A 15498-nucleotide genomic window follows, 5' to 3' on the forward strand; every position below is an offset into this window, starting at 1 on the left:
CTCTGAAACAAACAAAGAACATATATGTTGAACTAGTCTTCACTGCTACACTTTGATTAAAAATGTAGCTGATAAGACACTAGAGTTGTTTTCACATGTGCAATCGTGAAAATGTCAGTCCCTGAGGTCTTCCTGACTTGCTTGTTCTCATAAGCACCTCACAGCGGGAGGCTATCCCTGCCGGATAGGAGGGAGAGGGCTCTCAGGAGGCTAGACTTGATGTAAAAAGGACGACAGGGAAGTGGCTGACAAAGCAACGCTATGATGAAAAATGTTGCCAAGTAATCCAAGTATATCAGTGCCACATGTAGTTCAACTTAGTAACGGTATCAGACGAACAGTCATGATGCTGTTTCATTACGTGCACAGTGAATACACTGCATGTGCGGGTCCCAGGATATAAACTTCATCACCTCCTCCCACTCACGTGTGGTGAATTTTCCTAAATATTTACTGCTGCGTTCTCACACCGGCTAACCCCAGTTTCAAACAGAACATTTAGTTGGGGGCTGGCAGGGTAGAGTTCAGAGTGAAACATTTCGATGTTGAGTTGTGAGTTGAGTTGTGTGAAAAAACCAAAGCACGGCACTGGTAGCTGGTGTGCATTGGTGACCTGTTTTTGACCAGACACACTTATCCGTTATGGTTGTAAAACATAGGTAGGAAATCACAGTACTCTTCCCAAAAGATGTCAAGATTGGGAAACAACAAGATAATCACTTCTTGACGGCAGGTTGGCAATAAGATCCAATAAGATGTGATTTAGAAAACACATTTGCAATGTTACCAGATGTAGGATGAATAAAAGATGAGAAGCAATCAGTCTTTCAGCTCAACGTAGACGCAAAGAACGGAACTAGGCAGCGAATTAAAAGCATTTAAGGAACATTCAACTTCAGAGGAAGTAAAATCTCTTCGATATAAAGCAACAACAAGCAAGCACTTCTTCCATTTAACAGCAAACTGGCCGCAAACAATCTTCTTAGCCATGCATTAAGAGGGGAGGGCGAGGCACGTAATCCTCTCTATAATCACTCTTGCTCAAACACTGCCTCGCTGTTAACTTCCTCTTTGTTGGACTAAAAACCTTTCACAAGCAGTTAAGCTCCTGGACTGCAAATGTTTTCTGATTGAGTGTTTCATGGTCAAACTGTGTTGATACTTATTTTAAAATATGTGCGGCAGTAAAACGTCCAATTTCAGGTCAAAGGGTCGAACATGCATGGGGAAAGAACTGAGAGCCAAAACAATAGTGATCATGCAGAAACAAAGCCTTCGGCAGCGACTGAGAAATCCCCAAACATGGTCTGCAAACTCTTTCACAAGTGTAGCAAGTCGGTGCTAACTTTGAGCCACCTATTCCCCCTCGCTGGTAGAAAATTCCAGTTGGGGGGTGGGGGGGGGGGAGAGCCACGTCTGCTCCTCCCCACTGTGTGGGTTTTGTTCTGCTAATCAGACCACATGCCTCAAGGATTCAGGAATCTGAGAGCTCTCAGCCAGCTCCTCTCATTCCTCATAGAGCCGCAGCAGCCTGTGACAAACTATTCAGTGTGTTCGGGGGGGTTAAAGACTCTATCCATTCATAACACTGCTCAACACTCCCTCCCTCCTCTGCTAATCTCAGGCACTTCTTTACCCACCCACCCACCCCCTCTTACCCCTCATATGCCCTCTCTCTCCCCTCTAACCACAGCAGAGCTCTTTTTATCTATCTACATTCTGCACATTAGGTCTGAATAGGCTGAGGGTTTATTATTAGACTATGGTCCAACCACACACCCATCGTGGTTTTAAATGGAAAGAAACAGAACTGAGTCTTCATCGAGTTAGCGCAATGTAAGTCTTGATATTTGTCTCTTTCTCGCTTGTTTTCTCCCTTCTTATTTCCTCTCTGTTCTCCCCTCCCTGCCTCCCTTACTACTCACACATTGAGAGGCGAAACGAGGCACACTGGAAATTTGCAGCCTGACAATGGAAGACAGCTGCTCTTGCTGCATAAGTCTTTTATGAGCTGAATTAGTTGTACAAGCCTTTGCTCCCTTCCCCCCACACATGCCGCCCCTCACAGGGAGCTGATCCAGACACAGCAACACACCTCGTGGAAAGCTTAGGAGAGGGAGAACGATAGGGAGGGAGAGACAAAGCGTTACGGGGGCTTTGTTTGACAGATCTGTGATTGCTTTTTGGGGAGAAAAAAAAAAAAAAGTAGCCTAACATGTTGTGTGTCACAGTAGATTCCATCACATCAATTCTTAATGTGTTGTACTACGCCACTTTTGTTCACAACAGACAGTAAAAGAAAGGTTCCAATAAGGTGCTGATTTAAAAATGAAGTCGAACCAAGTACCAAGGGGCTGAATGACAAAGGCTTTTAAGAACTGCAGCAATAATCCTACACTGTAATCAGAAACTCTTATCATTTGAAGTATCTTAATATGGATATCTTGTTTGTGTATTTGTATTGTTAAGATTGGGACAATAACATAATTTCAAACTTGGATACAGTATAAGATACAAGGAAAAGTCTAACTATATCGCTAGTTGTTTTGGGACCCCACATTGGGTTATTTCTTGTTTTGAATCACCAAAAATGACAAGCACTTTTCTGCACACTGCCCAAAAAGCACAAATATGTTGACAGCATTTCAGTAAGAGTACTTTTTTTTTAAATGACAATGATAACATCACAAAGATTGTAACATTTTAATGTAAACATTTGATGTGTTAAACAATAGGTTTCAAAGTATTAGAAATTTGACATCCTTGGTTATATTATTTTTTCAAGATAAACGACTCTAATCCCTGCTGCACAAAGTGTACACACTACTTTGTAACAATATTGTCTGAAATTATAAAACGAAAACCATCAAACATCACTTTTCAATGATCAAAAATCCATTAAAGACACACAACACACATTAATAAAATCATACGGATTGAGGAAATTCAATCTTTTATGCAACAAAATACAAAAAGGGCTGGTTTTCCAATCATGACTATGAAAGAAAAAGACTTGAAAGAGGGAGTCGAAGAGGGCTTTTTCTCATTATAATAACCGAGCTGTTCTAATAAAAAAGCAACAATATGTCTTTCACACTCCCAGCATGCAGCCTGGAGGATTATTTGCACCTTGATTAGCTTTGGGAAAATTGTAAGGTACGATTTAAAACCAGTCTTTTGTTGATTAAGACTTCCTGTAAAGCATTTGTCATAGACTATTTTTGCAGAGGATCATAATAAGCTACTATTGTATATTACATGGTTCCTGGCCCCATTCACAACATGTGATTTACTATTGAGGACAGTTTGTACTGATTACAAACACAGCTCATTCAGTGGTATTTATTCCACATTGTGCCCACCAATCTTGGCAGTTGTGGTAATTTTGAGCCAGGGTGAGTAAGAAGTTTTTCTATTTTAGTCTGAGAATCAAACCTGTATCAACAAGCCGCTGTTCATTTAACCCATCTACAAAATCATTAGTTACCATGTTTGACTGGATGAAATGTACCTTAGCATTAGGTTTCTATGTAAGACAACACTTTGATCCTTTTATACTTTAGAAAGAGTGCTTTGGCCCTGTCAACGAGCCATTAGCATTTAATCACTGTGCACAGCAGCCACTCAATTATGGCATTCAAAACTGGCAGCATTTTGGCTGTTGTTTATTATTTTATAATGATGTGACACAAAAGCAGTTTTGATTTACACCCATCTGATTCTCCTTCTGTTGTGACTTGTGGTTGCATGTCAGTGAAGAATAGGACACAATAAACCTTGAAATGGAGCGGTATGCATGGCATGCATGCAGTCTGCTGGAAAAAAAGGAGTATCTCAGGACATGAACGGTCACATTTAATTAACGTCTGTACGAGCCAACAAACATTAATATTACTACTACTACTATTTGTAAATCAATTCTTATAGCTGTCAAGTTTTCAAAAAGAGGTAACAATGGTCCATTATTCATTTTCTTGGTTTATTTAATCTTTAAGTAGTATTTTGTTTTGTCTATGAGCTCAAATCAGCTCATATCTGTTTGAAGGCAGCTGCTAACGGCAGCCGTGGAAAACAATTAGTGTCAAATGTTTTCTTCCTGTAGCAGTGAGGGACTCCCTGAGGGTGAACGCTTCAAACAAACAAAGAAACAACACTGAAATCACAAACAGCAATGAACAAGAGCTGGGAGATAATCCAACAATCAACTTTCCACTGACTTATTATTTAAACTCTGATTTCATCATGAATTATTTCTAGAGGTTTTCATTGATCATTTCATTGAACAAACACATTTTATCATGTTATGTGACTTTGCATACACTTGCCATCTAGCTAGCCACTTTTGTGAAATCCGTATAAATTTTCTCTAGCAAAGCAGTTCTGACTAGTCTCCTGGTATTTTAACCTGAGCCCTACTCTTACTTTGGGGTACAGATGTTACCATCTGCATTTAACTTTTCTCTCTGAATATGCAAAAGACTGATTTAGGCTGGCAGTCTGAACAGTCCCTTGGACTAACAATTTCAGCCTTCCATTGGCATAAACAAACACTTTTACAGGAAGTAGTTTGATCGGGTGCACAAAGGATTATGTTGCAGCCTTTTCAACCAGATGGCAGACGGAGGTTATCTACCAGCCTTATTCAAAACACTCAAAACATAAAAAAAAAAAAAAAAGTAATTGCACCTTCAAGATAGTCAGACCACAATTTATTAAAAAAATAGAACCCACTTCCAAGAGATAACCTTTCAACCATAAATTAAATCACTATCCATCAAAGAGTCCAAATTTGGGGAATTAGTCTGACTGCTCAAGACACATGTTTGCATCATACTTAGATTTCTTACATTTGAACAGTCATACAGACACATCAGAACTCATTTAGGAAATATGGATCCTTGCGAGTAAACATTTATTTTGAATCCTGTTGTGGATTCTGTAAATAAAGCAAAAGCTCTTCTCATCTGCTCAGAGCTATCCCCACTAGAACATGGACAGGTGAGCTAACAGCTCACTTTGTATTGAGCTCCTTAGTGTAATTCACTCCACTCCTTAAAATAAGTCACAGTCTCTCTTCTGTTCCTTTGCTTTAAAAGCCCTGGCACTACTTAACAGGAATGAGCTGCGGCACAAAAGAAACAGTGAGTCAGGCAGAGACGAAGAGAAAGAACTGAAGCTCTGCTGAGATCTCTACACACCCCAAGCTGGACATCAGCAACGATGCAGAGCAGAACCTCAGCTCTTTCATTCAAGTGCAGCCTTTCCTTTTCACCCCCCCCCCCCTCCTTTTCATAGTTAGATTGCCAATGTAATTTTCCATGAGAGCCGCTCCATTTATCAAGGCCAGTGGCACATTGAGGCAGCTGACGAATGCCTTACTCCTCTAGATTTGTATAATGAGAGGTGGGAGAGCGAGACACACTCTGAGGTGGTTAGCACTTGTACGGAGGAAGTAGAGATGATTTATTCAGCATCTGAGAGCTAATGCTTTAGGGGACTTTAACTCAGGACAAGGACAATGTAGCCATGCTATTACACTTATACCTCTGAGAACAAGATTGCTACTGAGGCGCATACTGATTAATGCTTAAATTGAACTGGACAGGGAGAGGCTAGTCTTTTTAAATCAAGAGGAAGGTTGTATCGAAGCATGCAAATGTTTAAAATCTACTCTGCAACATCTTTAATAAGACTGCATTTTTTAATCATTTAATGCAACTATTTTGAATGTACACATCTCTCCTGTAAACAAATATTGTTTTTATGTTGTGTTATTAACGCTATCTTCAATTTCTGGTTTATTTTTTTGCCACTGACTAGCGCTGCTAAACTGTCTTTCATTGTTTTTGATGACAATAATTCTATCTCTACAGTGGCTCAAAATGTTTCATGTGATATTTGAATGGGAGTAGATCTTTTACCTGCCAAAAGGAACTAACAGATAGATTTCCAAACGTTGAGTCCCATGAGAAGGATTCCCAAATCCTCCCACAGGGCACTGATAGGAACTATTGAGTCAAGCCACTTATCGTTTTTCGCCATTTCCCCCCCCATCAGCCTTAGTATCTATTTCACAGTTTGTGCAGGCTGCCAAAAAATCCAGCCTGTGGACAAAACGCTGGATACTGTGGATCGTGTGCAATGAGGAAATGGGATTCTACTTCCACATCTGTGATGAGTAACAGTCACATGAAGAGCTTATTCCAAGGCATGAAGATTGAGTGGTTCAGGACGGGATGTTCCTGGCAGATGAAGATGGTATTAAAGTGGTGTGATTCTGTTTGTCAATTGGGCTAGACTGAACACAGTTTTAATCCATGTGGAACATGCTATTCATGCTACTTAGCTTTGATTTTAACAATCGTCATCTACCTCTATAACAGGTTCTCCAAAGTACGGGTCAGAATTCACAGGAATTTCAAATACTTGTATAAGCTCGTCTATAGTGTGCTGCTCTTCAATACTTTGTGTCTGTAAGAGCGGACTATAAATCCCAGTTCTGAGTGAAGTGGGATGATTAACATGAATTGGTGGTGAAAGCTGCACACAAGTCTGTAGTAACAGCCAATCTGTCGACAAGCTGCAAATCAGCGCCCACTCTGCTGTTCTTTCATGGTACATCTTTTCCACTAGAAGCTGTCGTTCTGCGTGATGGTGGATGTACACTGGGTCAACAAGCACCATCAGCTCGTGGAATCCTTCTTCTTTTATTAGCAGGCTAATCTTCTCCACTCTGGTACCATCAGAACAATGTGTGCTAACACGATAGCAAATGATAGAAAGTGAGACTGCCTGTTTGTCAGTCTCTGCTGGTTTCTCCTTGTGCTTTACGCTCATGTGTTCAAGCATGGAGCCATTAATTCCAACGTATTCAAGGTTAAAGCCACATGTTTTGTGATGCACGTTATCGTCGTTGTTTTGATGCGTAACGTATCACTAAGTTGAACTATAGTAGCCTTAAACAACACGTGTGCAGGAACGTTACTTGAATAATTATGTCAACAACTAGTACTTGAGTGCTACGACTCATCACTACTCCAAAGCCCGGGAAAACTAGATGGATGGTAACTTCTGAGTTGTGGTCAAAGACGGCACTGCAGGTTGTCCGGTATCTGGTCTAAAAAGACTTTTACATGCAAACACATCAAAATATATAATTGATCCAAACATGGTAAAAGAAATATTCTGACTTTACAGAGACCCTGGAATGTCACCGTGTGGTGTCATTATTTAGCCGCTGGGTCAAAAATGAAATAAAAAGACCCATATGAGTGTTATCATTATATTATCTTGGTAAATGTTTTGGGGTATGCACCTTGTGATTTAATTTGTTTTTCACAGTCTTTTCTGTTTTTACAAATGTTGTATATATTGCACATGGACATCATGGAAAATTTCTTGCCGTTATGTGAAAACCCAATAGATAACTTTAGATCGTATACATTTTATTTTTTAAACATAGTATTTAGTTCTCTTACTGATTAAGACCATATTCATTCATTACAAATGATTTTGTTGAACAGTCTATTTTTTTTCTTGACATTTTCTTTTAACCCTTTCAAAGAGCGACTTAGTATGAGCAGTGTTATGTCAGAGAAGAATCCCTTTTAATGTATTTTCAGCACATCCAATATCTTGAGTGTTTAATCTTCAAACTGCTCTTTTAAAAAATGTTGATGCCATATAACCACATCCTTTTTTGTAAGTGCGCTTTCAAGGATTAGTTTTGCCCAGCAGCTTTTTCAAAGCAGTAGTGACCTCTCTCCTTTATTCAGAGGTGTAAACAGATTCTGTCAAAACCTTTTTGCTGTAAATACTTTATGAAGACAAAGACTTCCCTGAAATCGCCTTTCATAGTAATCAGCCAAAGGAGACTGTGCTGCTCGTGTTCTTGACTGGTTGTCCTGGATTTAAGGAATCAAACAGGCTTCCTCACAGCCCATCCCCCACACCACTTTCAGAGCAGCAGGAAAAACGACGAAGGCGTGCTTTGCACCAGCTCCCTCCCCCACACGCTGCTCCAGCAGGCATCGCTGGGGCTTGTGGGATTAAGAATGGAACACGATGACAGACAAAAACAGTCCTCAGCACCTCCCTGCTCTGCTGTCTTTTATTCTGCCAGAGCATGAAAAGGCTGCTACGAGGCGTACAATAGACGCAGTGATAGTTCAACTCTATGTGAGAACAAGACAAGTGTGGGTGAACAGCTACACAAATCTTGATATTGTTCTTGAGAGATAATGTCAGCGTTGAAATTGTGTGCATTAAAAAAAAGTGGAACACAATGTGACATTTACTTAACTTCACAGGCGTATCGTGATGTTTATGGCTGACGGCCTCCATTATATTCCTGTCTGACTGTTATACTTGGATTACTGGCTTATGTATGGTACATAGCACTTCATGATTATTTGCATCTCATGTTGACTGGTTTCAATTTCCAACATGGCGATAGCATTTTTTTTAAGTGTTGAAGTCAACATATGGGCCATCCTCTTACAATTAATCTACCCTCTTCTGTCCGGGAACACTACTGTGTGGGCTTTTTCCTGTAGCTGATCTCAGCATCATATTCGCAGAGGGTGCTCTTATTCACCGTGTGGTAATAAAAGAGAAAGCAGCAGTAGGTCTTTTTATGCATCACGAGTCAGGCAGCTTCAGGGGACTCGAGTGAATCTGTGAGCCTGCTGTAAGCGACAGGCTGTAACAAAGCACCACTTCAAGAACCCCACTGTGCCTGTTCCTTTTGTACGACTTCAAACAATGATAATTACATCCACCAAACCCAGATTTGATTCAAAAGATTCATATTTTAGACAAATGCAACTCCACAGTGAATAATTGTGGCAGTTTTCTGGAGAAGAAAGTGATAACTGAGATGTTGTGGAGGCATTTCAACAACTTGATCTCAAAAGGGGTTGATAGCTTTGCAAAGAGTTTATCTTTTTAAACAGAATGAAGGTTTGTAAGCGCACACATAAAACACTACACCAAGAAAACATACCCTTTTGATACAATGTAGTTAAAGATACATTCAGCAACTTGAAATACACTGTACCTTGTCCACATTTACTTAAACATTGAGATATTGTAATTACTTAAGCCTACCGACCAACAACGGCATGACTCCATAATAACATGGAATAAGTAATTGCCTTTTGACAAAGACAATATAACAAAATTAAACACAACGTCCAACAAATTCACACAGCATCAAGAAAAGAAAGAACTTACTTTTTCGTTTTTCACCTTCTTCAATGTCTTGCATTCAGTATTTCCATTCTCCACTTCCTCTGGTTCAGTTTTTGTGGTCAATGCTGGTACTATCCCAACAGGTTCAAGTGCAATATTCCCCATTTGATTGGCATCTGCCAAGTCTGTTGATTGTGTGTTCTCAAAGGACGCGTTACGACTATTTCCCAAAGCAACTTGGGCTTGAGACACGACATCCTTTTCTGCAGCAGCTATCGCCACAACCGGGGCGCTTTCTGTTTTGTCCTTCTTACTTTTCCCAGTTCCCCCTTCTTTCTCTTTTTTCCCACCCAAAACACCTCTGGAGGCTTTGCCTCCTTTTTCCATGTTCTTTCCAGAGGTGGTGTTGTTGCCAGCGGCTCCTGCACCCGCTGCTGTGCCTGTTGGCTCCCCTTGAGTCCGTCCTGTATTTTCTTTTTTGCCCCCATCTCCTGCTGAAGCTTTGCTACTATTGTCTTTAGAGTTCTTACTGCGCTTGTATTTGGATTTGCTCTCCTTGCCTTGAGAGCCAGACACGGGACTAACAAACCGAATGTTGTCAGGCAACGCTGCCACTGCACTGGGTGGTGCCGCCATGCCGTCCTTGGTGCCAGACATCTCAAGTTTGTCCTTCTCTAAGTCAGCGTCAAGGTCGATAATCAGATTTCCAACACCGATATCCCACTCATCCCCGCTATCGTAAGTGTCCACCGCATTCGAGTCCACACCTTTCCCGCCTGCAGTGCCACCACTTAGGGACATTTTAGTGCCAACGGCCCAGGATTGCCTCAGTGAGGTCCGACACCCTCTCCGACGGTTGGGACTCAGGGGCAGGGGTTAGAGAATCCTCACGGTGTACTCGTTCCTGTCCCATTGAACCACATAGTGTCCTAGAAAGACAAAAACCAGTTGTGTTAGTCTAATAGTTTTAACATATAAATACTACTGCTCTGCCATCACAGAACACAGCATTTCACTGGGGACCAAACAAGAAAATCGTTTGATCATGAGCCAGTAATTCTCTGATGATCACTGCTCAAACCACTATGGTAATACCCACTGGTGTGACAGCACTGCTCCGAAACACTCCTTTCATAATCACTTCCCACAGTAGCCATGGTAACCATGGGAAATGTAGCTTAAATCCTGCTTTGACAGCCAAGGTGGCCCCACTGTTCTGAATGACTGGCTCCCTTTTCACGAGGCAACTGCTGATAGTGTCAGTGCTGATAAATAAGGAGTAGCTGGCCTCATACACCCCCACACGGTTAACAGAGCCGTGCCTTTTTCAACTCAAGCACACAATGGTAATCTTGCATTAACAGGGCAGCTTTAAAACATGAATGACCCAGTGTTTGCCTCAGGAGAACACCACTTGGTTGTATTTGCTTACACAGTACAGCTTAAAAGGTCACCGTGTTTCATATCTTTGAGCAAATTAAATCCAGGACAATTTCTTCAAAATAAAACTTAAAATTAAATCAGGGTCACTCAATTCATTTCACACTTTAGACCGAGTTATGCTCTCAGATTAGCATCTCTTCTTTTTATAAATGACTATAAATCTTATTGTCAGAATTGGTTGCTGAAAGAAACAGAAAAACATGAGCATCGGCTTGTTTATGGTTTGTTTTTCAAGAGATAGTGTCTCTTAAACATCACGTAAATGTTTTGAGTTCAAGGCTGCTCTGAAATTATTATGAGGAGTTGAAATGTAAAGCACAGAGATTCCCTTGAGAATAACTCATGCTTCATAAACACAGTTCGCCTTGGCAGCTGCATCAGTATCATTTCTTCTCTTCAGTCCTCGCCTTCAGCAACGGCAAATTACGTTGTCTATTTTAAACAACACAGCTAGCAGTGAGTTGATGTTGTTAAGGTCAAATCTTTTTTGTGGAGTCTTGCAAGGATGAAAATCAAGAACACACCATATTTGTAAGAGATACAATTGTATATTTTAAATATCTTTGTGTACTGACATGATTTATATAAAGATTTCATTTAATTTTATTCCACTTTACTAGAAGAATCAAGGATTGACATGGTTACAAAGGCAATAAATCAATCCACTAAATAATGTGCTTGGTACGAACACTACTAATATGAGGATGCACAAGTATATCCTAGAATCTTGGCTTATAGTCCCCTGAGAGCTCTCTCCATGTTGGTAAATAATTAACACCCGTGTTGTCCTCTTGTGATGTACATTGCGAAGGAGGAGGAAGCCTGAGCACAATGAATCTGTCGTGGTGGTTAGGGTGATGAGATCAATACCGCCTCAAACACACAAGAATTCAGATGATTGTCTTTGTGTTGCAGAGACTCACAAACAACAAACAAAACACAGTGGGGCCAGACAGAGATTTTTTTTAAATTGCGAGCATAGCTTAATTATTCTGATTAGTCGCCATTGTGTGTTTTCTTTTATGCTGCCTTAGAAGTGAGATAACTTTCAAGATGCTATCTGAAGTCTTTTCTGGTGAGGATAGCGTTTATTTTTTTTTGCTTTTATGACACAGGACAGCTGAAGAGAGACAAGAAATTATGGGAGGAGAGAACGGGGGATGACATGCAGCAAAAAGGGCCGAGGTCGGATTCGAACCCAAAGCCACTGCAAAGAGGACTAAAGACTCCATACATGGTGAGCCCATCGGCAACATAACCGCTAGGCTATTGCCGCCTCACCAGCATTTTTTCTTAATGAATTTAGGAAATTTAAGGCAAGCGCATTTTCAACTGATCATAATTTCCTGTTTGATGTATTTGTTTAATTAAACTGTAAAAAAAAAAAAAAAAAAAAAAAAAGAAGAAGGTTTAAATCAATATGCTAAAATGACTAGAATCCAAAAGCAAACTGCATTTAAGTTGCTCCCCATGTCTTTTATAATGTTTAACAGAGGGTGTTTTCCTAACAAATTGTGGGTGTTTCTGTTGAGCATGAGACTTTACGTCAGCCTTGCAAACAGTTGACTAGTTGGTTTGTTTACAACACACACAGAGCTGACGTCAATGGGCAAGAGGCCACGTGCTGATCCCTGTAGTAAAAACCTGTTGGGCGCAAGTTCTGAATGTGCTGTATAAATATCTAAAGAATGCTTCTACAACTTGAGTTATAATGCTGCATCACAATAAGGCCTTATCTAGAATACAGAGAAGCAGTCACCGTGTGCACCTCGTATCATTACTCAGCGCTCATTAGGACAACAGTCCAAAATGGCAGCTGGATCACATCGTGCACAGAGCTCCTGTTGATTCAGTTAAGGGGCCATTCATATCACCCCCAGCAGTGACGGCGGTAAAGCTGTTGAACAATCATTTGATCACCGAGCCTGCTTATTCCACACAGATGGCTCCCCAAAGGAACAACAGTCAGTGGCAGGTTTGGAGGGTGGAGAGATGCAGCTGTCCCTGTTTGACTAGGTAAACAGTTGTGAGGTCTAATTTGTCCAACACCTCCACAAAAGAATGGGTTGTAATTCTATCGCCGGTTGACCTACTGTACTGCCCTTAGCTGGAACTTGCAGTGCAAGCCCTTTTGAAAAAGCCCCACTGAGGAAATGTCCCAGCGAGTGCCCCGTTGAGCGAAAGGCATGCAGGCTGCGCAACTCCCAGAGTGCTTGTCCTTTTTTCACAGATCCAGTTTCATTCAGCAATCTATCACAGGGGCCACATAAGCAGGAATGAAAGTGCAGGAGCAGACAAGGGGAGGCAATTTCAGGTCGAATTGCAAGGGAACAAAACTAAATCAGAGCTGGCGTAAGGTTCACTTCTCAATAAAACTAAAAGAACAAATATTAGTTTTCTTTCTTATTACAAAAACATCGTCAAAGTGAAACAGTGACTGGTTGTTTTATTTCAGTGCAAGACAGGAGACTTAACTCACTGACAATCCAAACAGAAAACAAGCTTTAATGGTAAATTACTTCAGTCATTATGAAAATACATTTCCGTTGTGAGTTGTATAGTTTCTTGTAACACTATTTGTGAAGAAAATAAATGAAGAGTTACACTAAAACTGGAAAATTGGTTTCTTCCTGACATGGGATAATTTTCACTGCATGGTAACACCCATCTCTACTGCAGTAATTGGATCCATCTTCTTTTGGTCTTCCACTGGAAAAAGCTGTGGATAGTACTGGAGTACTATAGATGCCACAAAAAAAAAAAAAAATCAGGATGAGCATCCCATCTCAGTACCTTACTCTGTACTTTAAAGGTAACACCTCAACCGAGGTTCCTGGCAAACTGAGCTGAAACTAAAAGGTAAGGTTAACACTGCTGACAGCTGATTGGTCTGGGAAAACACAGCTAGCACGACTCGGGACTTCTCCTTTCAAAGAAGTCAAGCTAACATCAATAACAACCACAGCCCTAGGGTTTCCATTGAAAAAAGGTTTAAAACTATTGCAATCCACAAAAGCAAACCATAAAGTGCAGATATTCCTCGAGCTGGTTTCCAATGGAAGTGTCCAGCAGAAGTCACCACAGTGTGGAAGGCATAACTATGACGAATGGCTAAAAAAATGTAAATCCTGCCGACACCGATGGTATATCATCTTCAATGGAAACTGCCAAGCAGATTCATGCAGCACCTTGCAGTGGAGTGGAAATAAAGGTTTATATAGCCATGTTTCTGACCATTTATTTGACAAAGATGTTTTTGTATACGGAAGGCAAAAAGTTGAAAGATAATCTACAGGATCATTTTACTTCTACAAATACCTTAACATCACTGTGCCACAAAACATCTGCAAACTCTGCCAAAAATGATTCACTTCAATTATAGCAGGATGTGATGGATAACTTGTTTTAAGTCCTTTATGTCAGAGAGCAGAACAGGTAATTAGGGTTTCAATTGCACAGATAAAAAATAACGGCTGAGGCATAAATGAGATCTGCCCTCAAATTAGGCATGTGTCAACATGGAAATTTCACAGTATGATTACCTGGGCTAGCACAATCTCCCTGCATGATATTATCTCAATAATTACTCTGGTGAGATGATAATCTTCAAATATTATTAAAATGTAGCCACTTCAATGGCAGAAACACTGTGCTATTCCACATTTCTCTTTTCTCTTACAACACAGCTGTAAAAGAAAACCCTTCTTTTAGAACAATGAATGCATTGCTTTCCTGAGTTAAATGTTTATGTATTTTAATGCCACTGTGTGCAGGCCTTTGTTCATTGTCGTTCTTGCTGTTTGCAGTCATAATGATTATTGTCTCATTTCTGCTCCCAGTTCTCTAAATCTCAGTAAAACAGAAAAATGCCTCTCTGAAGGGACTCTAAATTTTCTTGCAGATTCAGAATATAGTGTGGCTTGTTATATTTCACAAAGGAGGTTTTAACACCTCTAAATTCTCCAACTACATACCCTGCATAGCTCAGGCTCTGTGTATCAAACAAGCACAGACTGGTTGCACAAGGCCAGGGTTATCCAGGAGCATTGGGGTTAGGCCAGCACCACACACAACTAAAACAATAAACCCAATGGCAAAAGCAAAGACAAGGGTTATTTGTTTTCTGTTAGCTTTATAACCTTGTAAATTTAGTGTGTTTGGGTTTGCTGACTCCAGTCAGACAAAATAAGAATGAAACCATGTCGACTTTCTGAGGATTAGCATTTTACAATCAAGATGAACATTTTTGTGATGGCATGATAGGGTTGTTTTTTCTACGCAGCACAAAGTCTCCCTTCAGACTCAACCAGTTCTTCTTCAAGCTGGAGTGCTCAAGGTTTGCCAAGACACAAAGAGAAACCTCCTGTAGACAAGTATGCAGAGATTGTGATTTCTTTAGCAGATTAAAAAGCAACCGCAAAACTAACATAAACAGTGGAAAACAAACATGAGCTGAACGTGCAGAATCTGGAATTGTGCATCCTTTTTTCTCTGCAGGTCATTTACAAGGCTACTCTCCACACAGAAAGCCCCACAGTAACCTCCGTCTAATAGGATTGTGTTCTTGAGCTGAACACCAAAATAGAAACGCGCCCAGCCAATCCAGGTGATGGGAATCAGGAGTCTGTGGGCCGGTCAGCATCTTCATCAGTAAATATGTCAACAACAAGAGCACACAGATCTCCAGTAAAATTCAACACCACTGTGTATGGATTCAAAACGGTGTCATTGGTGGTCTCTACACCTTATGAAAACATGTATTTATAATCTTTGGAACAAATTAATACATTTTTAACCTAATTTAAAAACGACATTGTGTCACTTTTAATTATCACATAGAATGGTTAACGCGTAATAATCCCA

General features: G+C 40.4%; 1 protein-coding gene across 4 annotated transcripts in view; it reads right to left on the reverse strand.

Moving 5' to 3' along the window:
* The window catches only part of LOC109986832 (zinc finger protein 609), an 83666-nt gene that overhangs the window by 47358 nt on the left and 20810 nt on the right, over positions 1-15498 (reverse strand). For all 4 annotated transcript variants that reach the window (XM_029278016.2, XM_020637660.3, XM_020637661.3 and 1 more), the window contains exon 2: positions 9235-10121. In XM_029278016.2, coding sequence (XP_029133849.2) covers positions 9235-9993 — 759 coding nt within the window. In that variant the 5' untranslated portion in view covers positions 9994-10121. The remainder of the gene's footprint in view (positions 1-9234; positions 10122-15498) is intronic.

The sequence above is a fragment of the Labrus bergylta genome, chromosome 3 (assembly GCF_963930695.1).
Source record: "Labrus bergylta chromosome 3, fLabBer1.1, whole genome shotgun sequence".
In the NCBI taxonomy this organism is placed as follows: domain Eukaryota; kingdom Metazoa; phylum Chordata; class Actinopteri; order Labriformes; family Labridae; genus Labrus; species Labrus bergylta.